General features: G+C 39.3%; 1 protein-coding gene across 2 annotated transcripts in view; it reads left to right on the top strand.

Annotated features, from left to right (window-relative positions):
• Positions 1-24,987, top strand: part of EFNA5 (ephrin A5) — a 583,129-nt gene that overhangs the window by 531,693 nt on the left and 26,449 nt on the right. Inside the window, exons 3-4 of one of the 2 annotated variants that reach the window (XM_069752525.1) lie at positions 2,615-2,680; positions 3,095-3,175. In XM_069752525.1, coding sequence (XP_069608626.1) covers positions 2,615-2,680; positions 3,095-3,175 — 147 coding nt within the window. The remainder of the gene's footprint in view (positions 1-2,614; positions 2,681-3,094; positions 3,176-24,987) is intronic. The other variant, XM_069752533.1, reaches the window with a different exon arrangement.

Genomic DNA, 24,987 nt, shown 5'->3' with positions numbered 1-24,987 from the left:
TTAATGTGTATGGAGTCTACAGTATGTGTACGAATATCTCTTACTCAAGTAGTTGTCTAAGGCTAGATGAAAAGAATCTGCTCTTTAATAATATGAATGAATGTTTGGTGGAATACTTTGGTGAGATGTACTTGGTCTAGAAGGGAACCTATTACTCCGCATATGTAAAAAGAGCCAGCACCATGGAGGACCATAAAAATCCCAGGCAAGGGGAATAATAATTAAAATGTCTTTATTAATACAAATAGCAAATAGTAATAGAAATGATACATTAAAAGTGTGCACACAACATAACAGGTAATGATTATACCAGACTTAAAATAAAAAAATATAAGACCAAAGGTGACTACTAGACCTCAAAGTAATACCTCCTGCTAGAACAACAGTTCATTTTATAATAAGGAACAAAAAAAGTGTGTAAGGATAATAAAAAAGTGCCAAAAATGCAAAAAGTGTCACATAAAAATGCAATCATAAATTGATAGTCTCCATATAGGAGTAAAAGTGCAAAGAGGCAAGCAAAACAATAAATAAAACAGGGGGCTATGCCTTTAAGTCCCACATGATAGTAAAACTTCAAAAGGAAATAAAGTGCAGAGTGCGAAGATACAAATATAAGTGTATCAAAGGTAGTGAGGTAATAGGAGGTCTATACCTTTAAAGGGAACCTGTCACCCCATTTTTTCAGATTGAGATATAAATACTGTTAAATAGGGCCTGCGCTGTGCGTTACTATAGTGTATGTAGTGTACCCTGATTCCCCACCTATGCTGAGAAATACATTACCAAAGTCGCCATTTTCGCCTGTCAATCAGGCTGGTCAGGTCGGGTGGGCGTGGTGACATCGCTCTTTTCTTCCCCAGCTTTCCGTTGGTGGCGTAGTGGTGTGCGCATGTCGCAGTGACGAATCCACTGCGCGCACGTGAAGAAGCAGCGCGCGATCTGCGCTATTACCCCCTGTCATCGGTGGGGGCGGCCATCTTCCTGGGGCCGCGCGTGCGCAGATGGAGTGCTCTGCTGCACGGGGCTTCAGGAAAATGGCCGCGGGATGCCGCACGTGAGCAGAAGAGATCGCGGCGGCCATTTTCCCAAAGCCGAGATGCAAACTCGGCTTTGGGAAAATGGCCGCCGCGATCTCTTCTGCGCACGCGCGGCATCCCGCGGCCATTTTCCTGAAGCCTCGTGCAGCAGAGCACTCCATCTGCGCACGCGCGGCCCCAGGAAGATGGCCGCCCCCACCGATGACAGGGGGTAATAGCGCAGATCGCGCGCTGCTTCTTCACGTGCACGCAGTGGATTTGTCACTGCGACATGCGCACACCACTACACCACCAACGGAAAGCTGGGGAAGAAAAGAGCGATGTCACCACGCCCACCCGACCTGACCAGCCTGATTGACAGGCGAAAACGGCGACTTTGGTAATGTATTTCTCAGCATAGGTGGGGAATCAGGGTACACTACATACACTATAGTAACGCACAGCGCAGGCCCTATTTAACAGTATTTATATCTCAATCTGAAAAAACGGGGTGACAGGTTCCCTTTAAGGTCCGTCTGGTCACTGTAGTGTGCGCACCCCTCTGCATATGTAGTAAAAACTATCCGCTTTGTTGCTGCAAGAATGACATATCTGAACATAAAGAGTCATGTCAATATGCTAAGAAATGAAGATAAGAAATCCTAAAACTGTATACCTTACACAGAGCGCAATTTTAAAGTAGGTGATGTAACTGTAATTAGGATTATGTCATCGGAGCGGAGTTGGCAGTTTTCGATTGGTCACCCTAAGATGATAGAATACTGAATGATCAGTAGACTAAAAAGACTAATAGACTAGCTACTAACAATGCAATAACGATGATTAAATAATAAATATGCAATTTTCTTTATAAGCTTGCATGAAGGTGTAATAAGTAATTAGAACTTCATTTGGACCTTGGAAATTTGAGCCAATCAGCAAGTTTAAGGATCGTATTTGTGTTCAGCACCACACCATTACTTGGAGGCTGTCCACTACTTTATCATTGTTGACCTTCCCTTAAGATAGGTCATCAATGTCTGATTGGTCAGGGTCCAACACCCGGGTTCCCGGCCAACCAGTTGTAATTGGTGTCGCCTGTGGCAGCTACCGGATGGAAATACTCAATTGCGAAGCTGTCCAACTTTTGATATTGGTCGTCGCATGGTATTACACATCCACCTCCTATTGATTTGAATATGAGGCAGATGTATAGTCCCAAGACTCGGCCACTGTTAAAAGATGGCCAGTATTTTCGTACGGTGGCGGACTCTATCGACGTTGATAGCAGGTGATGGGCAGGGGTGCTAGGTGTCGGACCCCACCGATTATCATTGATGACCTATCCTATGGATAGGTCAACCTTTTTTGAAGTAGTGGACGGCCTTTTTAAGTTCAACTGTTTTCATCTATGCACAAATTTGGCTGTAGAGCAGTGTAATTTGTCTAGAGGTGACCATGGTCCACTGTGTAAGTGGCTGAATAGGTAAATACACTTCTATAAACGATACATACAGTGAGAGCAGAGTGAAATCTATTTATTAGAATCTGATCTTGAAATATTACTGAAACACTTTATTCTCTTTGCTCTTCAGCTTCAGCAATCCCAGACAATGGAAGAAGATCCTGCTTAAAACTCAAAGTCTACGTACGGCCACAAAGTAAGTGCGTTTCATCTGCTTTAATGGGTGGCCACAAATGCATGTTATAATGTGTGCTACAAGGAAAAGCCTTCAAGTTTTTATTGTAAAGCCTCTTGTGATACCTCAACATCTGTGATTCCTTTTGCATTATAATTTCTAATCATTCATCACTGAGCATTAATAAATGCAGGCCACTTGCTAACTTGTTGTTTCTCAAATGTTGTCTATGTCTAGTTTATACAAAGAAAAGCTAAATTTGGCATTTGAAGAGATGCCCTGTAGATCAAAGTAACAGAATAAAAAAAAACTGTATTTAAAACAAAAAAGAAAAAGAAAAAACAAACAAACAAAAATAAAAAGAGATAAACAAAAGTGATGGAGTTTAAACGATCTCACTAACGTATTTGGCTGTTATCTCTATTTTTATTATAGACAGCTGTTTGAAAACTATAGGTGTTCATGACCGTGTTTTCGATGTTAACGACAAAGTAGAAAATTCATTAGAACCAGCAGGTTAGTATGCTTAGAGAATATCTTTTAACCAATTTATCCTTCCCTTTGGTCTTTCTTATTTCTGGCCTTGCATGTCTTGCATGATATCGGTGCTATTGCTGTCATGGTAAACCTCATTTCTTTGAGTGCTATGAAATGCATGAAAGACATGATTGTATTTCCTTAATGTCTTGTTTATGCTGATGTTGGTAAACATGCTATTGTTATGGGCCAACCACAAGCTCCGTCTTAGTATGTCTTTGTGCATGCCGATACATAGAATCCCTCCGTTTGATGTATGTAGATGGCAAGTCTTCTAATCAGTGTTTTGTTCTTCTTATGTGTATAATGAATAGATGACGTGTCGTTGTATTGATCCACAATACCGCATGACTAAATCCACCCCTCTCACACCCCTCTTTGTAATCTCGAAATCTGTTCTTGTCTTTGTTTGTGTCAGTGTTCTGTATTGATTATTATGACTAAACAATCTAGCAACATAACACTTTCTGGCTCAAACTTATAATTTGGTGGCAGTGCCCACTCTTCAGATTATCATTCAGAATCAGAATAGAGACATAATAAAATACATTTTAATGTAAAACTCCATCATTGTTTACTTGTTTATAACCATCAATGTTTCATGGTAGGAAAATTCTGTGTATTTTGTTTGACATGTTTTTTCCATTAATTTAATACAATTCTTTAGCATAATATACTGTAGAATTCCTTCAGTAAGGTCAATAGGTTGTGATTCTAAAAATTACAGTTGTTTGGGTTTAATAACATCAAAACCAAGCCCAAATAAACACACTTCAGGCTCAGATCTGAATACCTTTCTTTCGGAACTAAGACTAGTTGTGTAAGTGTTTGCCTCTTGAAGAAACCCTATGTATAATTTCCTATTAAAAGGAATCTATCACCAGGTTTTAGTACCTCATCTGAAAGCGCCAAAATGTAGGACTAGAGACATTGATTCCAACGATGTATCACTTAGTCTACTGGGTGCAGCAGTTGGCACACAATCAAATTTCTTAGATGCAGCATTTAGCAAAGCTCAGAGAATGCTCTCAGCATGATCTTTATGTAAATTAACTCACCAAATATTGTCCGTTTATAGAAAAGCTGGCATGTCATACCATAACATATGAGCATAAATTTGGTCTTACATAACTATAGCCGATGAAGAGAACCAGAAGGTGAAATATAAAATAAATTTTTATTTAACATATCAATAAAATCATTCATATAAAAAACTAATAAAAAAGCAGAGTGCCCAAAAGGGGAAGTGTTTACCATAAATAATATATAAAGAATGTGCTCAAAATGTAAGGAATAACAAATACCCTGTACTTAAATCAAAATCATAATGACTTCTCATATAGAGTTGTGATCAAAAGTTCACATACCCCGGCAGAATTTTTGCTTTCTTGGCCTTTTTTCAGAGAATATGAATGATAACACCAAAACTTTTTCTCCATTCATTAGTGCTTGTGTGAAGCCATTTATTGTCAAACTACTGTGTTTTCTCTTTTTACATCATAATGACAACCCAAAACATCCAAATGACCCTGATCAAAAGTTCACATAACCCATTTCTTACTACCGTGTATTGGCCCTCTAATATCAATGACCGCTTTAAGTCTTTTGTACTAGTTGTGGATGAGGTTCTTTATTTTCTCAGATAGTAAAGCTGCCCATTCTTCTTGGCAAAAAGCCACCAGTTCTGTAAATTTCTTGGCTGTCTAGCATGAACTGCACGCTTGAGATTTCCCCAGAGTGGCTCAATGATATTGAGGTCAGGAGACTGAGATGGCGACTCCAGAACCTTCACTTTGCTCTGCTGTAGCCAATGAGAGGTCGACTTGGCCTTGTGTTTTGGATCTTTGTCATGTTAGAATGCCCAAGTACGTCCCATGCGCAGCTTCCAGGCTGATGAGTGCAAATTTGCCACCAATATTTGCTGATAACGTTCTGCATTCATCTTTCCTTGAACCTTGAGCAAGTTTCCTGTGCCTTTGTAGCTCACGCATCCCCAAAACATCAGCGATCCACCTACGTGCTTTACAGTAGGAGTGGTGTTCCTTTCATTATAGGCCTTGTTGACCTCTCATCAAATGTAACATTTATGGTTGTGGCGAAAAAGTATAATTTTGGTCTCTTCACTCCAATTTACCTTGTTCCAGACGTTTTGAGGCTTGTCTCTCTGTTGTTTTGCATATTGTAGGCAAGATACTTTGTGGCATTTGCGCAGTAATGGCTTTCTTCTGGTGACTCGACCATGCAGCCCATTTTTCTTCAAGTGCCTCCTTACTGTTCATCTTGAAACAGCCACACCGTCAGTTTTCAGAAAGTCCTCTATTTCAGCTGATGTTATTTCATGGTTTTTCTTTACGTACCGAACAATTTTCCTGACAGTTGTGGATGACATTTTTGTTGTTCTACCTGACCGTGGTTTTGTTTTTACAGAGCCACTGGTTTTTCATTTGTTAATCATAGTTTGAATGCTGCTGACTAGCATTATCAATTCCTTGGATATCTTTTTGTATCCCTTTCCTGTTTTATACAGTTCAACTACCTTTTCCCGTAGATCCTTTGACAATTATTTTGCTTTCCCCATGACTCACAATCCAGAAACATCAATGGCTGGATGAAAGATGCAAGAGTCTTTCTGGATCCCAGAAACTCACTCAGCTTTTATGCAGGTGAGGATGTTACTTTTCATAGCCATTCAAACCCATTTGTGTTAACTTCTGTGCATGTTAGCAGGCCAAAATCAACAGGGTATGTGAACTTTTGATCAGGGTCATTTGGATGCTTTGGGTTATCATTATGATTTAAAAAGAGAAAACCCAGTAGTTTGACAATAAATGGCTTCACCCAACCACTAACCATGAGAGGAGAAAAAGTTTTGGTGTTATCATTCATATTCTCTGAAAAAAGGCCAAGAAAGCAAAATTTTCTGCCGGGGTATGTAAACCTTTGAGCACAGCTTTATTAGTATGGATCAAGAGTAATTATGCCTTAATTTGTTATAGAAAGTGTCTATGCTGAGGAAAACCCTCTGTATATAATCCAATAATATAATGATATAAGCTGTAAATTATAAGAGGGTACAATTAAAACAAGAAACTATAGCAATTATAAGAACCAGATAGGTGAGGAGCATATAAATATACAAGCATGGTATATACCTTAGTCAGGGACAGGAGCACAGGTACAGATGGCTGGCACCCCAAGGGGTGAGGGGGAAGTGCCAGCCATCTGTTCCGGTATTTCCGCTTAGGCAAAAGAAATTTGAAACCAGAAGGGACCCAAGAAAATCAGGAAATAGAGTGCTTGTAGATCAGTGGAGGAAAATCTTGCTTTGTTTTTTACTTTTTTTTTGCAAAACTGATTGGACAACCTGTTTACAACACATATGGCTGACCTAAGATTAGCAGACATCGATTGATTTCAATAGGTGCTATCTTGCCGAACGATGAGATCTCAAGCTTTAAACAGCAATTTCAAAAATTGCACAGTTAACACCTACATATTGGCCTTCCATGCAAAAGGTTATGTTTTGTGGGGGGGTTTTCATGACAGAATTATGTACATTTTTGTTTTTTATGAGCCAAAGCCAAGAGTAAATCAAATGGAAGGAAACGTACCACAAAACTATATATAAATAAATATGATGTTTTTACACTCCTTTGTATCAATTCCTGGCTCTGACTTAAAAATCATCATCAAAAACTACAATGAAAACTGCCAGAATTGTGGGTTGCGAGTGTGATGCAAGAAACTCGTGCGAGTCTCTCACGTCAATACCCGCTACTACCGCCGGCACTCGGACCGGAGTGTGCAGTTGCATAGAAATACATGCAGCCACATGTTCCGGTCTTAGTGCTAGCGGCAGTGCCGGGTATTGACGTGAGAGACTCGCACGAGTTTCTTGCATCACACTCGCAAGTGTGACCCCGGCCTTTAACTAAGTTCTGTATTAAACTAAAATCCTAGTTTCTTTTAAGAAGAGAAGAGGGAGATGCATTGTGGGAGAGTTGCTGTCAATCACCTTCCCATTGTTGGACTGTTTTTCCAAGGGTAAACACCAGGATTGCATTATTGGCATTATAAGCATGTATTAAATCTTGAGAAAAAAAAAATATATATAGTTTTTAAACTTTATTATAGATTTATGCTGTGAAATGTTGTTAAAGTTTGAACATTCAATGCAGCACTAGCAAATCAGTTTCCTTGGTAATAACATGCAATCTTAAAAATATCCATGACCAATTATAGCCAACTCATATCTAAATGTCTGGACAGCCCTTTTAAAAACAGAAGGTCTTGTCAAAGTCAGAGTATGAAGGGGATTTCTGAACAGGAAGAAAACATGTTTTACCAGTTGTTCCTATCATATCTAAAAAAAGCAAACAAAAAGAAATTGTAAAAAAAAAACCTTTGTTACTCTTCCCAATAGGATCTCCTTTACATTGCATTTTATAATTGTACAAAATTGTGTCAGACACATTTGACGATGCTAAAAAAAAATCCCTAGCTGGCTGTTGTCCAAGTATAGTTTGTAAACCACTTGAATTAAGTCATATTCTTCTAACTAATTTTTAGTGGATAATGTATGAATTCCCCCAAATATTTTGCTTTGTGTGTTATATTTTGCAATCTAATAGAAATAAATAAATGAAAGTCAGATGTAAAGATACTAGGTTCTCCTCAACCTGGAACAGAGACTAATTTTAGTCCCGCCAATGGGAATGTTATTTTCTTGTAAAATCTACGATAAGTCGCAGCATTTTATTTGGCAAAAGAGTCATAAATAGTTAAAATATTGGTATATCATGTGTGACAAATGTGGTGTTACTTTTTACATTTTTTTTAGATCAAATAACATAGTAGGCTGCTTTAGGCAGGCCAGGGACAGGCAGGTAGGCTATGTGGTCCACAACATGGTCTACCAGGTCCAAGAAGAGTGAAGAGGCAACAACCATCAAATGGGGGTGGCATGCTAGGTAGAATTCACATAGAGGAGTTGTCACCATGGCTCAGTAGGCAGCAATGTTTGCTGTACTAAGACTTGGTGGACAAGTGCTTCATTCTGAAGGATTTAATTAGAATCTAGCTCTACTTACTACTTGTAAGTGCTCCACTTCCTCCAGTTCCATTGCCAAAAATCACCAGCTTAGCATGAATCATAAGAGTGGAAGCTAGGCCAGCACACACGCTTTCCGTTGCGTGTGTAAGGTGGCTGCCGCTGAAGAAATTCACTATGTGTCGGGCAGCGGTCTCTGTGCAAATTGGTGTGAGAGTAAAACTTGGCTGGATGAAAACCACTGTCTGACCGGGCTGGTGGCCCATCTCATCTCAGGGGACATGCAATGACGGCTCCCCCAAACTACTGCCCTAGATAGAATTGAAAGACTGATTGATGGTGGAAGTATGACAGATCCTCCATTATATATCCACTTCAATGATTACATTATTAAATAATGTAATATTTTTACACCATCACTTTATAGTTAGAGTACACAAATGTAAGACACACAACACTTTGTATTCTTGCTTTTAAGAAAATAGTAAAGATGTCACGGGAAATGTGGCACGTAGAAGTAAACAGCTTTCTTTACACATAAGAATACGCAGACTTTCTTTACATTCTAGAGAATTCCGTAAACAACACACAGAAGCAAATGACTCTGTCATCAGTCACGGCTGCGTTCTAAATATAAATGTATGCACTTGTGAGCAAAATATAGTGCTGCCAGAATGCCATAGTATTCTGCGCCCATCTGTGCATTCTCTTGTAATGATCGTCAATCATAGAAACTATGAGGAACACATGTATTATTATGTGGCTCTTCTTACCTCCCGGTATTTGATTTTAAGGTAATCAGGAGAATCTTTATTGCTATGATTATAGGATTCCCTCTGAGAATATGTTGAAAATGGTTTCTGGACATCCTATATGTCGGAAAAATGTCACATCTGTGTGACGTACAGATAAAAGCGTCTCGCAATTTGTAAGGAATTTTCCAGGCTACTTCTGACAGCAACATACTCCATTATATGTAGTGGAAGTAATGTTTTTTTTCTATTTCATATGTCTTACAATGCCTAGAATATTAGAAAACCACCAACCTGTGGTCTTCCCAAAACATCACAAAAAACACACCGTGAAAATACTGGTTGGAAGAACTAGTAACCCTACAGTAATAACTGAACTGGTACCTGCCTACCTGCGGGGGTTGGCGCCCTAGGGGAAACGTTGTGGCACCCCCACTCCACGGCGGCTGGCCCTACGGTCCCTGTTGAACCCTAAATAGTCCAGGGTCCCACTACCCAATAGTACGTCTAAAGGAACCACTAACGACTATACATAAACACTCCTATACCTAAGGGTTAACTAGACCCCAAACCGTGCCATAAAAACAATAAGGAACATGTGAGAGAGGAGATAGATAAAGGCAGCCTTGGAGCAATTAATATCCACTCCACTACACATAAAATGATACCATCAGTATGCTGCACATATGCTTTGGACTGGTATACACAAATACGTTGGTGAGTATGCCTTCAGATTTCAACATGGCTATTGATATACTCATCCAGCTTCAGCATGTAGTCCAGCTCTCCCCGGTATTGATGCTAGAGACTCGTGCAAGTTTCTCGCATTGCACTCGCAAGTGTGACCCCGGCCTTAGGGTATGTGCCCACGATCAGGAATTGCTGCAGGTTTGATGCTGAGTATTTATGCAATTCCATGTCAACTCTCTGTGCATGTGCACCTGTGAATCACCCATGGACCCTGGCATGCGGCTCGTTTTTCAGGACCGCAGCATGTCAATTTCTCTTGTGAAGATGCGAGTCTCCACAACAGAAAGTTATTCAATAGAATTTATTGAATGTGGTAAATCCACACGGTTCAGTGAACACAGGCGGATTTACCTGCGTTCAATAGAAGGCAGTGCTTTGGAAGCAGCGAACATACGCTATGTCCAAAACTCTGCTACTTCTGGATTGGGGGCACATAGCCTGAAATAGGTTTCCACTACTATAACCCCTTTATGACCTTGGATGTACAGTATAGGTAGATCCAAGGTCGTCTCCCTGCATTTGATGTGGGCTCCTGCGCTGAGCCTTCATCTTCCCCTGCACATGACTGGTAATCTGATCAGCTGTCATGTGCTGTCAATCTCTAACAGCGGCATTTAATTTGCGCAAACTTTAGGCATCAAATCATTGCGCGAAAAATAAGCCATCACACAGCCCCAGATCAGAAAAATGGAGATGCTATGGGTCTCAGGATATGGCGCTATTTTTTTTTTCTTACAAATTTTAGATTTTTTTTTTACCAATTAAATAAAAAAGAATTATTCATCTTTGATATCTGCATACTTGTATTGACCTGGAGGATCACATTAGCAGGTGAATTTTAGCATTTAGTGAACACGGTTAATTAAAACCACCCAAAAATTGTGGATTACACTTTTTTGCAATTTCATCACTCTTGGAATTTTTTTCCTGTTTTCCAGTAGACTATATAGTAAAATAAATGGTTTTGTTCAAAATTACAACTTGTCCAGCAAAAAAACAAGCCCTCATACAACTATATTGATAGAAAAGGATAGGTCATCAATGTCTGATCATTCGGGTTGCGACACCCGGCAACCCCGCTGATCAGCTGTTCCCGATGTCGGCAGCAGAACTGCTCAGTTACGGGGCTGCACAGTGCAGCGCCGTCAATTCTATTGTTGCCACCGTTGGAAATTGCAGATCCACCCCCTAATCAAATCAATAGGGGGCAGATGTAAAGTACCCGGCCATGGCTACTATTCTGTCTATGGAGCTGTGCTGTGTAGCTCCGAAATTGAGCAGTTTCGGACACCGCAGACATGGAGATTAACTGATAGGTGAGGGTGCGGGGTGCTGCACGCCCAACAATCAGACATTGATGACTTATCCTAAGGATACATTATCAACATTAAATTAGTGAACCACCTCTTTAAACTAATCAATTCCCTTTACTCACTGCTGCACTGAAACATAGGACTAGAAATACAGTGGTAAGAACCCTGAGTAATGATTGTACAGGGTGGGCCATTTATTTGGATACACCTGGGTGGGCCATTTATAAAGTTGGATCCAAAATGGCTGACTTCAAAATGGCCACCATGGTCACGGTGAGCCCGCATCAAAGCCGGGACATGTCAGCTGGTTTGAACAGCTGACATGTGCCCATAATAGGCGAGGGCAAAATCGCGATCTGCCCGCACCTATTAACTAGTTAAATGCCGCTGTCAAACGCAGACAGCGGCATTTAACTACAGCATCCGGCCGGGCGGCCGGAAATGACGGCACCGCCAACCCCCGTCACATGATCGGAGGTCGGCGATGCTTCTCCATTGTAACCATAGAGGTCCTTGAGACCTCTATGGTTACTGATCGTCGGTAGCTGTGAGCGGCACCCTGTGGTCGGCGCTCACAGCACACCTGATTTTCTGCTACATAGCAGTGAACAGCAGATCGCTGCTATGTAGCAGAGGCGATCGTGCTGTGCCTGCTTCTAGCCTCCCATGGAGGCTATTGAAGCATGGCAAAAGTAAAAAAAATAAAAAAATGTGAAAAAAATAAAAAAATATAAAAGTTTAAATCACCCCCCTTTCGCCCCAATCAAAATAATTCAATTAAAAAAAATCATATCTACACATATTTGGTATCACCGCGTACAGAATCGCCCAATCTATCAATTAAAAAAAAGCATTAACCTGATCGCTAAACGGCGTAGCGAGAAAAAAATTCGAAACACCAGAATTACGTTTTTTTGGTCGCTGCGACATTGCATTAAAATGCAATAACGGGCGATCAAAAGAACGTATCTGCACCAAAATGCTATCATTAAAAACATCATCTCGGCACGCAAAAAATAAGCCCTCAACCGACCCCAGATCATGAAAAATGGAGACGCTACAAGTATCGGAAAATGGCGCAATTTTTTTTTTTTTAGCAAAGTTTGGAATTTTTTTTCACCACTTACGTAAAAAATAGCCTAGTCATGTTAGGTGTCTATGAACTCATACTGACCTGTAGAATCATAGTGGCAGGTCAGTTTTAGCATTTAGTGAACCTAGCAAAAAAGCCAAACAAAAAACAAGTGTGGGACTGCACTTTTTTTGCAATTTCACCGCACTTGGAAATTTTTTCCCATTTTCTAGTACACGACATGCTAAAACCAATGATGTCGTTCAAAAGTACAACTCATCCCGCAAAAAATAAGCCCTCGCTTGGCCATATTGACGGAAAAATAAAAAAGTTATGGCTCTGGGAAGGAGGGGAGTGAAAAACGAACACGGAAAAACGAAAAATCCCAGGGTCATGAGGGGGTTAAAGATCTTTTTTTTTTTACAAATCGTCATTTTTTTTCTAGCTTTCCAGTATTTTTTTATTTTTTGCTATAAATGACGAGATTTGTAAGAACGTTCCATAAAATCATAAAGAAGTAGAAAAAAAAATGTCTAATTTTAGTTGTAAATAGCAGTCCTGTATTATGTTTTATAAATCTAATGAACATTCTGGCAGCTGAGATCGGATGTTTTCGAGTTTGGCTTGACTACCATAGGGGCAGGGACTACCAGAGCGTCCAGCCTAAATCCCATTGTTTACCTATCAGCGCTATAGTAAATAACTTTCCTCACTCATTTCCTCAATTATTTAACTTGGCAGGGCTGTATTTGTTGGATGTACATCCTGTAATCATATGATTTGGCTCCAAAGTTAACTGCAGCTACAAAATGATGAATACTGTATTTTTGGGTTAATCATCCAGACGTAATGACTTACAGTCATTGACTAATGATACTCACCTTTGACTATTTGGGTTTAGGTATGTATATATATATATATATATATATATATATATATATAATAGCATCTGATTATAATATGATTTTTAATCCTTTGGCTCTATTCTCATAGAAACGTCATATTTTATCTAGTTATATATGTTTACAAAGAATATGATTACATTCATTTGCTGAATTTGTTTCTCCCATGTCTGCCAAATTTATAATCCGAGTGTTCACTATATTTCCAGTAACATTACTCCTGACAATTTCTGTGATTACATTTACTGGTTTGAACTTCCTCTTTGCAACCAATTCTGCATTTTTAACCTGACCATCAATGCCACCGCCTGTGTTAACAAGCACCACAGTGAGCAGCAGGAGCCGATCGGTGGGAAGAGATCAATATTTAATACAAACATTCAGACAGAATGCTGAAAATTGTTGAAAGTTTACAGAACACAAAATCCCCCAAAAATAAACCTGATAAATATATGAAAAACAAGACTAGAAACCCTAATAAAAAATACTTTAAATGTTTTATTGTTGTTAAAGGGAACCTGTCACCATGAAAATGCAGTCCAATGTGCAGGCACCCTGTTATAGAGCAGGGGGAGATGAGCGGGCTAATATATAGTTTAAACCAAGAAAAGAAAAAAAGTAAGCGGCACAGCTCGACTTTCCAGAGATTAATAACTCGATGTGGAGAGTTTCCCAACAAAAGGTAGTCCGGTCAGATGAAAGGCGGTGCTTGCGTGAAACAAAGTGTCCATATAAATAAAAAAGGAGAAAAAATGCAATAGCACTCACCAATCAGTGGCAATTCAAACGTCCTTTATTGGAGCATATAGCAAAACATCTTCGCGGTTCAAGGGAGGGAGAGAGAGAGGGAGTGCGACAGGCAAGACGACGACGGCCGTTTCGCGCTAATACCGAGCGCTTCCACGGGTCTCATATATAGTTTAGTGAGAAAAGATTCAGTATAACCTTGTGTTTTAATCATTCAAACCTCTGCTCTTTCTGGTATCTTCAGTCCAGTGGGCGGTCCTACCAATAGATAGCTGTCAGTCATTGATAGGACCGCCCACTGGACCGAGAATCCCTGAAATGGGAGAGGCATAAAGGATTAAAACATAGGTTATACTGAATCTTTTCTGATAAAACTATATATCACTCAGCTCAGCTCCGCCTGCTCTATAGCATAGTGTCTGAAGATTGGAGTGAATTTTCATGGTGACGGATTCCCTTTAAGGTTTTCAGTTCATCTTTATGAAATCTCCATCTTAAATTGCTGTAAATTGTTACTGTAAAGCAGAATAAAGTGTTGCCTGTAGCACCTCAAAAAGTAAAACAATAGGATCAAATAATGCAAAAAAGTCACCTATAAAGCTGATTTAATTTTTACTTTTAGAATAATTTGCCTTGTAAATATTTCTATCAGTTATTAGATTTTAGTCCTGTAATTTGATACCATGTCCTTTATTTTATAATCCTGGTGCAATTTTTAAAGATCAGTTTAACACCAATTTCCCCTATAGCAACCACGATTCAAAAGAGTTATACAGCTCTGAATAATTACCATGTACAAACCATCTCTGCTAATTTTAATGTATCTTTTATATAGAAGGTAATGTAGAATCAAGAGAGATGAGCAAATCAATTCTTATCAAATTGAATTTGTTACATATATTACAAAAATTAGCGATTTTGTCAAACCTGACATTTTTGGAGTTCGATTCACATGAATTAAGCAAAATGGAGGCTAAATAGACCCCATTTCGCTTCATGCTTTTGATGGACATTAAAAGGCTGAAATAAAAATAAACTTAATTTTCCTATGCTTTTACTTGACTTCTCATGCTGATGCCATAGCTCCCTGGTCCTTCATGTCAGTCTTTGATTCTTACAATGCTGAGGCCACGTAGGGGGACCTCCATCATTAAAGTGTATCAGCCCCCACATGACTGTGGCCTCAAGTGTTTATTCCATTTTGGAGTCTGGAAAGACCTAATAAACATCTTCATGGTAATCAGGGCACTTTTAATGCTGAATTACTTTATTAAGGCAGAGTCAAGTTTGATTGAAATAATTTTTGGGAGATTCAATTCTCTCTATCATCTGAAAATGATCTGATATGCACATACTTTTTTATGTTGTAAATATATATATTTTTCTTCTCTGTCTCATCCAAAAATGATTTAATGTTTAAACATTTTTACATTAAAATACCTTTTACATTTTTACCATTGTTTTTTCATTTTTCTACATTGCTATATTGAAAAAAAATGTTTAAAACTCGCCAATTTAACACCACCTTGGCCAGTAGACCAAATATTGAACTCCTATTTTTCATTTTGTTCATTAGTCACATGAACATAAGCAACAATAAACTGAGCATGCTTTGATCTGGTCAGGATAGGGTAGAAGGTTATCTCGTTATATCGGCCTTTGGAGTGCAGGAAATCTTCCCATGTCTGCTAGAGTTGGATAGTGGGATTGAGGTGGGATTAATACTGTATTTGCCAAATGCCAGAATAATGAGCGAGACGGATTGTTCTAAGGCATTTTTATTACTTACTGCAAAATCAAAAGTTTACATACACTAAGATTACTATGCCGTTAAACAATTCTGCACTGCCCATATGATGATATGTGTTTGGAAGCTTCTGTTTTTTGGCAACATTTGAGCTAATTCTTCTTTGCGTATCATCATGGGAACTTCTCAAGAAATCAGCCGAGATATCAGGAAGAGAATTGTGGAATTGCACAAGTCTGTCTGATCCTTGGGTACAATTTCAAAATACCTGAAGGTGCCTCGTTCATCTGTACAAAGAAGTATACGCAAGTTCAAACCAGATGGGAATGACCAGCCATCATACCACTCAGGAAGGAGATGAGTTCTATGTCACAGAAATGAATGCGCTTTGGTCCGACATGTGCATATCAACCCAAGGACAAAAGTAAAAGGCCTTGTGAAGATGATGGCAGAAGCTGGTAAAATTGTGTCAATATCCACAGTGGAACAAGTACTATATCATCATGGGCTGAAAGGCCACTCTGCCAGGAAGAAGCCATTACTCCAAAAGAAACATAAAAAAGCCAGATTAATGTTTGAAAATGCACAAAGACCTTCATTTTTGGGGACATGTCCTATGGTCTGATGAAACTAAAATTGAACTTTTTGGGCATAATGTCCATCGTTACATTTGGAGCAAAAAGAGATAAGCTTGGAAGCCTAAGAATACCATCCCAACTGTGAAACATGGGGGTGGCAGCATCGTGTTGTGGGGTTGTTTTGCTGCAGGATGGACTGGTGCACTTCACAAAATAGATGACATCTTGAGAAAAGAAGATTACTGGTCAATACCGAAGCAACATCTCAAGACATCAGTCAGGAAATTAAAATTTGGGTGGAAATGGGTCTTCCAAATGGACAATGACCCGAAGCATACTGCCAAAATGGTAACAAAGTGTCTTAAGGATAACAAAGTCAATGTTTTGGAATGGCCATCACAAAGCCCTGATCTCAATCCTATTGAAAATTTATGGACAAAGCTGAAAAAGCAGGTGTGAGCAAGGCGACATAAAAAAACTGGATCAGTTGCACCAGCTTTGTCAAGAGGAAAGGGCCCAAATTCTGACCAACTATTGTGAGAAGCTTGTGGAAGGATATCCCAAATGTGTGACCCAAGTCATTCAGTTTAAGGGCAATGGTACCAAATACTAATGAAATATATGTAAACGTTTGACTGTGCAGTAAGTAATAAAAATGCCATAAAACAGTCTCTGTCTCTCTCTCATTATTCTGGCATTTGGCAATTAATAACAATTATGGTAATCCTAATTGACCTAAAACGAGAAATGTTTACTCTGATTTCATGTCAGACATTGAGAAAAACATGCATATGTGTCTTTTTATATAGTGTATGTAAACTTCCGACTTCTACTGTATGTGTGAGTGTGTATATATACAGTGTATAATATATACATTTATATATATATATATATATATATATATATATATATATATATATACATTTGTGGCCAAAAGTATTGACACCCCTGCAATTCTGTCAGATAATACTCAGTTTCTTCCTGAAAATGATTGCAATCACAAATTCTTTGGTGTTATTATCTTCATTTAATTTATCTTAAATTAAAAAACACAGAAGAGAATGAAGCAAAAAGCAAAACGTTGATCATTTCACACAAAACTCCAAAAATGGGCCAGACAAAAGTATTGGCACCCTCAGCCTAATACTTGGTTGCACAACCTTTAGCCAAAATAACTGCGACCAACCGCTTCCGGTAACCATCAATGAGTTTCTCACAATGCTCTGCTGGAATTTTAGACCATTCTTCTTTGGCAAACTGCTCCAGGTCCCTGATATTTGTAGGGTGCCTTCTCCAAACTGCCATTTTTAGATCTCTCCACTCCAGCCTGGCTTTTTTATGTCTCGGGGTAAGACATGGTGTCTTCCTGGGTCTCCTACCATACAGTCCCCTTTCATTCAGACGTCAACGGATAGTACTGGTTTCAACTGTTGTACCCTTGGACTGCAGGGCAGCTTGAACTTGTTTGAATTTTAGTCGAGGTTTTTTATCCAACAGGCACACAATCTTGCGTTGAAATCTCTTGTCAATTTTTCATTTCCGTCCACATCTAGGGAGGTTAGCCACAGTGCCATGGGCTTTAAACTTCTTGATGACACTGCGTACGGTAGACACAGGAACATTCAAGTCTTTGGAGATGGACTTGTAGCCTTGAGATTGCTCAGGCTTCCTCACAATTTGGTTTCTCAAGTCCTCAGACAGTTCATTGGTCTTCTTTCTTTTCTCCATGTTCAATGTGGTACACACAAGGACACAGAACAGAGGTTGAGTCAACTTTAATCCATGTCAACTGGCTGCAAGTGTGATTTAGTTATGGCCAACACCTGTTAGGTGCCACAGGTAAGTTACAGGTGCTGTTAATTACACAAATTGGAGAAGCATCACATGATTTTTCGAACAGTGCCAATACTTTTTGTCCACCCCCTTTTTATGTTTGGTTTGGAATTATATCCAATTTGGCTTTAGGACAATTCTTTTTGTGTTTTTTCATTTAAGACAAATTAAATGAAGATAATAATAAGAAATAATTTGTGTTTGCAATCATTTTCAGGAAGAAACTGAGTATTATCTGACAGAATTGCAGGGTGTCAATACATTTGGCCACAACTGTACTTTGCCCTTAACATTTACATTCTGAATAACCTTGAAGTACAAATTATGCGAAGAAAATGCACTTTAAGCATCTAACTCCTAACACTCTGAGTAAATTGCTATTATTAGAAGTACGAAGTATTGGTGTCATTTCATAAAAGTAAATGAGATGGTCGCATGTGTCTATATCCAAATAGTTAAAGCAAAGCTACGCATAACATCTAAAAATGTAGGGAATTTTAGGCATGGCATGTGATACTTATCCTTTCATCTTTCAATGGTTACAGTAATGCTATTGAGGTTGCTAAAATCTCATAAAAACTGTAGAATAGCCAAGACCAAGCACATTACAGTGAACATTTTAACAAGGCACCAAGAGAAATGGCAGGATCCAATTGATTATTGGCTGTGAACAACTCCTCTGCTTTCCAATTCTTTATCCATTTCATTTTTAAATTGCTCCAAGTTTCTTTAAAGGGAACCTGTCACCCCGTTTTTTCAGTAGGAGATAAAAATACCGTTAAATAGGGCCTGAGCTGTGCTTTACAATAGGGTATTTTTTGTCCCCTGATTCCCTACCTATGCTGCCGAAATACCTTACAAAAGTGTCCTTTTTCGCCTGTCAATCAGGCTGGTCAGGTCAGATGGGCGTGGTCACAGCGCTGTTTCTCCCCCACATCTTGCTTATGTTCCCGTTGGTGGCGTAGTGCTTCTCCCATGCGCAAGTGCCGAATGCACTGCGCAGCTGTAAAAAAAGAGCGCGCTCGCCGCTATTCAGCGGTTTCTCGGTGGGCGCGGCCATCTTCCTGAGGCCGCACGTGCGCAGATGGAGTCTCCTGCTTCCCGGGGCTTCAGGAAAATGGCTGCGGGATACCGCGCGTGCGCAGATGGACATCGCGGCGGCCATTTTCTGAAGCTGAGATTCGAACTCGGCTTCAGGAAAATGGCCGCCGCGATGTCCATCTGAGCATGCGCGGCATACCGCGGCCATTTTCCTGAAGCCCCGGGAAGCAGGAGACTCCATCTGCGCACGCGCGGCCTCAGGAAGATGGCCGCGCCCACCGAAAAACCGCTGAATAGCGGCGAGCGTGCTCTTTTTCTACAGCTGCGCAGTGCATTCGGCACTTGTGCATGCGAGAAGCACTACGCCACCAACGGGAACATAAGCAAGATGTGGGGGAGAAACAGCGCTGTGACCACGCCCATCTGACCTGACCAGCCTGATTGACAGGCGAAAAAGGACACTTTTGTAAGGTATTTCGGCAGCATAGGTAGGGAATCAGGGGACAAAAAATACCCTATTGTAAAGCACAGCCCAGGCCCTATTAACGGTATTTTTATCTCCTACTGAAAAAACGGGGTGACAGGTTCCCTTTAATTCTGTAGTATAGAGGTATGGTGGGCTCTTGTGTTCAAGCCATGTTTTCATTGCATTATAAATAATGGACAGCAGATTGTGGTATGCAAATATTACTCCTGCAGTACATTAAACATCCTTTAGTATGTCTTTTGTTATATGCTTATTTAAGACCAAATTTTCTTGGCCATGTACTACTGTATATCATTGTAACGCAGAAGAAATACAAATATATGTTGTACCATCTCATATAATACTATAATTTTTTGTAATATGAAGAGAAAATCTACTACTTCCCCAGCTGTAGCTGCCACATTAAAGGTCTAAGTCAAAGGACACTAGGTGAGTGGAGGCCAGAGAACATTATTACTCTGATGCTTAAAGTCCATTTGGGTGAAGTCTCACAATCTATTCTCATCAATTTTAAAAAAGTTCTTCAATAGTGAAGCATAGAGATGATCAGAGAGGATCAAATTTGAGTTTAATTTCCTGAAATTCATGGGTCCTTTCAAATTTAAAAACGCTGCAAATCGATTTGAAAGCATTGACAAAAAAAGGTCTGCCGCTGTTTCATATACTACTGAAGACTGAGTGAGTAAGCTAATGGCATCATGTGTGACTACGTGACTATGCAGGCATCTCCATAATGCCCTGCAGCTATCATATAACATGAACTAGCCCAGCCAATCGGTGAGGACTATTACAGCCAGTATAATGTATGGAAGCAAGCCAGGGAGATCCATAATAGGCTGTTTCAGTGATAGGAGTCACTTCGCACAGCTCATTGCACAAAGTGGTAAAATAAGACCTAATCTGATGGGGTTGTACAACTGTTATGTTGAAGCAGACTGAAAATGGGAGTGCTAGTCTGTCTGTGAATATTAATTTGAAAATTCAAGTGAAGAATAAGGAAGTGCTGTACCTCTTTCAGTCACCCTCTGTGACTGTGAAATGATTTATCTGTGATACACTACGGTAACTGCACTTTAACAATAGCTTTTCTTTATTCTTCACACTCTGCAAAAGGCGGGCAGTATTAAACCCCTCAGTGCTAATCTTGCTACTAAACCCAAAGCTTGAAGCCAAGGCTGTGTCAGAAACTGTGCTTTCTGCATTGTGAGACCACCACGACATCATTTTTATTTCAAGTCAAAAGAATAATATCCCTAATCCAAAACTGTAAAACACAACTTTGTATCTCACACAGTGTGCATGTTGCAAAAACATATTGTTCTATTTTTTTTGCACACTTTTTTGAATCAGTCCAACATTAGAAACCAAATACCGGCGTTGAATACTACAGGTTACCACTCATTTCCACATAGCCAGATAGGTTGAGGTCATGTGGACATTAATAAGGCTGTGCTCACTCTAAATACACGTATTTTCCGGTCAATTAGGGGCTTTTCAGTATTACAGTTTTGGGAAAATTTGGCAAAGCTGGCAAATATGAATTTCAAATGATCCGCCCAACTTTCTTTTATAATAAGAGATTTCCATGGTAGTTAAACACCATGATTTTTGAGGCAACCTGTGTTTCTTTTCAGTTGCAAAGATACACTAGTTTTCTCTGCTAATAATGTTACAGGGTATATACACTAGATTCCTTGATAGGGCGTTGGTCCAGGGCGTTAGTCTGATTGCCGTATGTGGAGTCGGGAAGGAATTTTTTCCCCAATGTGGAGCTTACTCTATGCCACATGGGTTTTTTTTGCCTTCCTCTGGATCAACATGTTAGGGCATGTTAGGTTAGGCTATGGGTTGAACAAGATGAACTTAAAGTCTTCCTTCAACCTTAAAAACTATGTAACTATGTTATTTGGCCACTCTCTTCAGAGTAGAGTACATTTCCTCCTGATTTCTAATTAATTCATGTGTCGTGGGCCACAGAGGATAGCAGTCTATTGTGCGTGTATGTAGTGGATCTAATTTTATACATGAGTGTTAGTATTTTTTGTGTGTTCTTTTATGTATGTATCTGTGTGTACACCTGTGTTTGTGTATGTATATTTTTTTTGCAAGTGTTCATACTATTTGTATGCATATAATTTTACAGGTGTCTGTTGCATCCTAAACACACATTTTTGGTGGTAGTTTCCAAATTTTTATGCTGCAGAAAACTGTATTATACATTACTTGAATCACCATATATTATAATATATGTTATAATATATCACATTATACTAACTCCACTGCTATACTTTGTGTTGAATCATACATGTAATATAGTCTGTGGCTCAAATAACCATTTTTTTTTCATAAATCAATAGTACACGTGACAATTAGAAACTTTAATTTATTTTGCCAGAGAACTCTGCTTTTTTCTACTCCTGGATTGATTTTTCATTCTCAATTTACAGGCAAAGTCAAGACTGCTTAGTTGACAGTCGGTTCTCATAAGGTTCAATGGAGCACCTCCCTCCTCCTCTGACCTCTCCTCTCCATACAATCTTATGAACACCAACTGTAATCTTCTTTCTGTGTAATGTGAATATTTGTCCTCATGGAATGCAGATTTTGTAGATTTAACCCATGAATTGAGAATGAAAGATCAGTCCATGAGGAGAATGAAGCTTACTTCTCTGATACATTGCAGAGTTTCTTATTTTCTTGTGTATTATTGATTCATCAAGTAAAAGTTAAAATGATAGTTACACTTTAAAGGGTTTGGTCACACCTTCCAGGTTCCTGACTTTTTATTGCTTGGGGTAAATGGCAATCCTGATTGAGTGACATTTCGCTCCAGCGGCATCATCCAGTGACTTGCCCCCAAACTATGTGCTCCTGGTGCTGCCATATGAGGCAGTTTGAAAGTTCAGTATTGAAAGTTGAGTGAAGCTGAAATTTATCATGATTAGCTGCTGACAAAGAATTCCAGCTATTCTGGCTGGCTTCAATGTAGTAGTTACAAGCTCAATAGGAAAGAGAACACTTAACAACTGATTGGCAGTGGATAATAAATAATAATGTAGGGTTAAAAAGGGATTTGTAAAGTTGCTGGTTGCAAGCCTTTAAGAAGCATATACATACATATTAAAGAAAAGTTGTCTAAGTCTGATGATTTTGGCCTACTATCTATAAAAGTGGATTGCCAACCTTATACCAGTCCTGTCGAAATTCAGTCTTTTCTTAGTGTTCTCTTAAATATCTGGGAGGAAGGATTGCAGTCGGTCCACAAGGCTATTCTGTGAATTATACATTTTAAATGTGTCTTTATAGAAAAGATGAAAATGTATAGACAACACCATCATTCTCCCTAACATTGGTACTTAAGACTAGAACTTTAAGACAAAAATTAATACCGTATGTACTCGAGTGTAAGCTGACCCGTGTATAAACCGAGACCCCTAATTTTGCCACAAAAAACTGGGAAAACTTAATGACTCGAATATAAGCCTAGAGTGGGAAATGCAGCAGCTACTGGTACATTTCAAAAATAAAAATAGATACCAATAAAAGTAAAATTAATTGAGACATCAGTAGGTTAAGTGTTCTTAAATATCCATATTGAATCAGGAGCCCCATAAGATGCTCCATACAAAATACACCCCATATAATGCTCAATAAAGTTTGATGGGCCCCATAAGATGCTTCAAACAAAATACGCCCCATATAAAGCTCCAGAAAGTTTATGATGGGCCCCATAAGATGCTTCATACAAAAATATGCCCCATATAATGCTGCACAAAGGTTGATTATGGCCCCATAAGATGCTTCATAGAAACATTTGCCCCATACAATGCTGCATAAAGGTTGATTATGGCCCCATAAGATGATCCATAGAAAATGTGCCCCATATATTGCTGCATAAAGGTTGATTATGCCCCCATAAGATGCTTCATAGAAACATCTGCCCCATAATTCTGCACAAAGGTTGATTATGGCCCCACAAGATGCTCCATAGAAACATTTGCCCCATGCAATGCTGCATAAAGGATGATTATAGCCCCATAATATGCTCTATAGAAACATTTGCCCCATATAATGCTGCACAAAGGTTGATTATGGACCCATAAGATGCTCCATAAAACATTTGCCCCATATAATGATACATAAAGGATGATTATGACCCCATAAGGTGCTCCATAGAAACATTTGACTAATACAATGCTGCATAAAGGATGATTTTGGCCCCATAAGATTCTCCATAGAAACATTTGCCCCATACAATGCTGCATAAAGGAGGATTATGGCCCCAGAAGATGCTCCATAGAATATTATACCCCATATGCTGCTGCTGCGATAAAAAAAAAATGGCATACTCACCTCTTGTCCTGAGCAGGCGGGTCACCGGCACTTGAGATATTCACCTGTCCCCGTTCCACCGCTCCGTCTTATGGCTCTCTGACTGTTCAGGCGGAGGGCACGCACTAACCACATCATTGCACCCTCTGACCTCGATGTCACAGCCAAAGGACGTGGAAGATGGAGCCCGGTGGTGGAACGGTGACAGGTGAATATCGCAATGCTCACCCTCCCGGTGCGATCCTTGGCAGCTTCTCCAGTGCGTTGATCTCCAGGTGCCGGTAGCTCTTCCTGTACTCAGCGGTCACATGGTACCGCTCATTAAAGTAATGAATATGCGCTTCACCCCTATGAAGGGTGAGTATGATGTGACAGCTGCCGCTCCCCTTCCCCCACCAACCTCCTGGGACAATGACTCGAGTATAAGCCGAGAGGGGCACTTTCAGCCTAAAAAAATGGGTTGAAAATCTCGGCTTATACTTGAGTATATACGGGATTTATGACATGAAGGAAGTGTGAGGACTTGCAATACGCTGTTGTTTTAGCATCATTTATATATTCCCAGAGAACTCTTTAAACAGCGTATGCATTTTATCTCAGTAATTAAATGGGTGTATTAGAAACCTGACAGAAAGGACCTGCTGTTATACTTAACATAGATAATACATTCAAAATGAATGAATGTACTGTACAAACATAAAATACTATAAAGGGATTATAGAAGCAGCAAGTCTAGCGACGACTTAGCCTTGTACATACAGTAAGAGACACTTGAAAATTAATATAGCACAATTTCAATAGTGCATGAATATTCCATTACTCTGGACTAAAGCATTATGAATTGGCTTCCTGCTGAGAGAACATTATATATAACTCATTCTACCATTACAAAAAAATCAACATAAAGAATCAACATGTTGTTCATACAAATTAGTGTTTAAAATATAGGATTGTTTGACTGGTATTGCAGCTCTTGAAGCTAAAATACATTTTTTTCAAATCCGTAAGATATTTGTCAGTTAGACATTTATTTTTTGTTACCTTATTCATGAATGACATAGTCATCCAACTTCAGTTTGTGGTCACAGTGAAAATCTTCATGTCTATTAATTGGAGACCAATAGATAATGATTTATGTTAAAATGTAGAAAACTTTTGAAAGCACAAGTCAATATCACTACCTCTAT

The sequence above is a fragment of the Ranitomeya imitator genome, chromosome 1 (assembly GCF_032444005.1).
Source record: "Ranitomeya imitator isolate aRanImi1 chromosome 1, aRanImi1.pri, whole genome shotgun sequence".
Lineage (NCBI taxonomy): Eukaryota > Metazoa > Chordata > Amphibia > Anura > Dendrobatidae > Ranitomeya > Ranitomeya imitator.
Note: the sequence above shows the minus strand (reverse complement) of the source record. Positions and strands in the feature narration are given on the sequence as shown.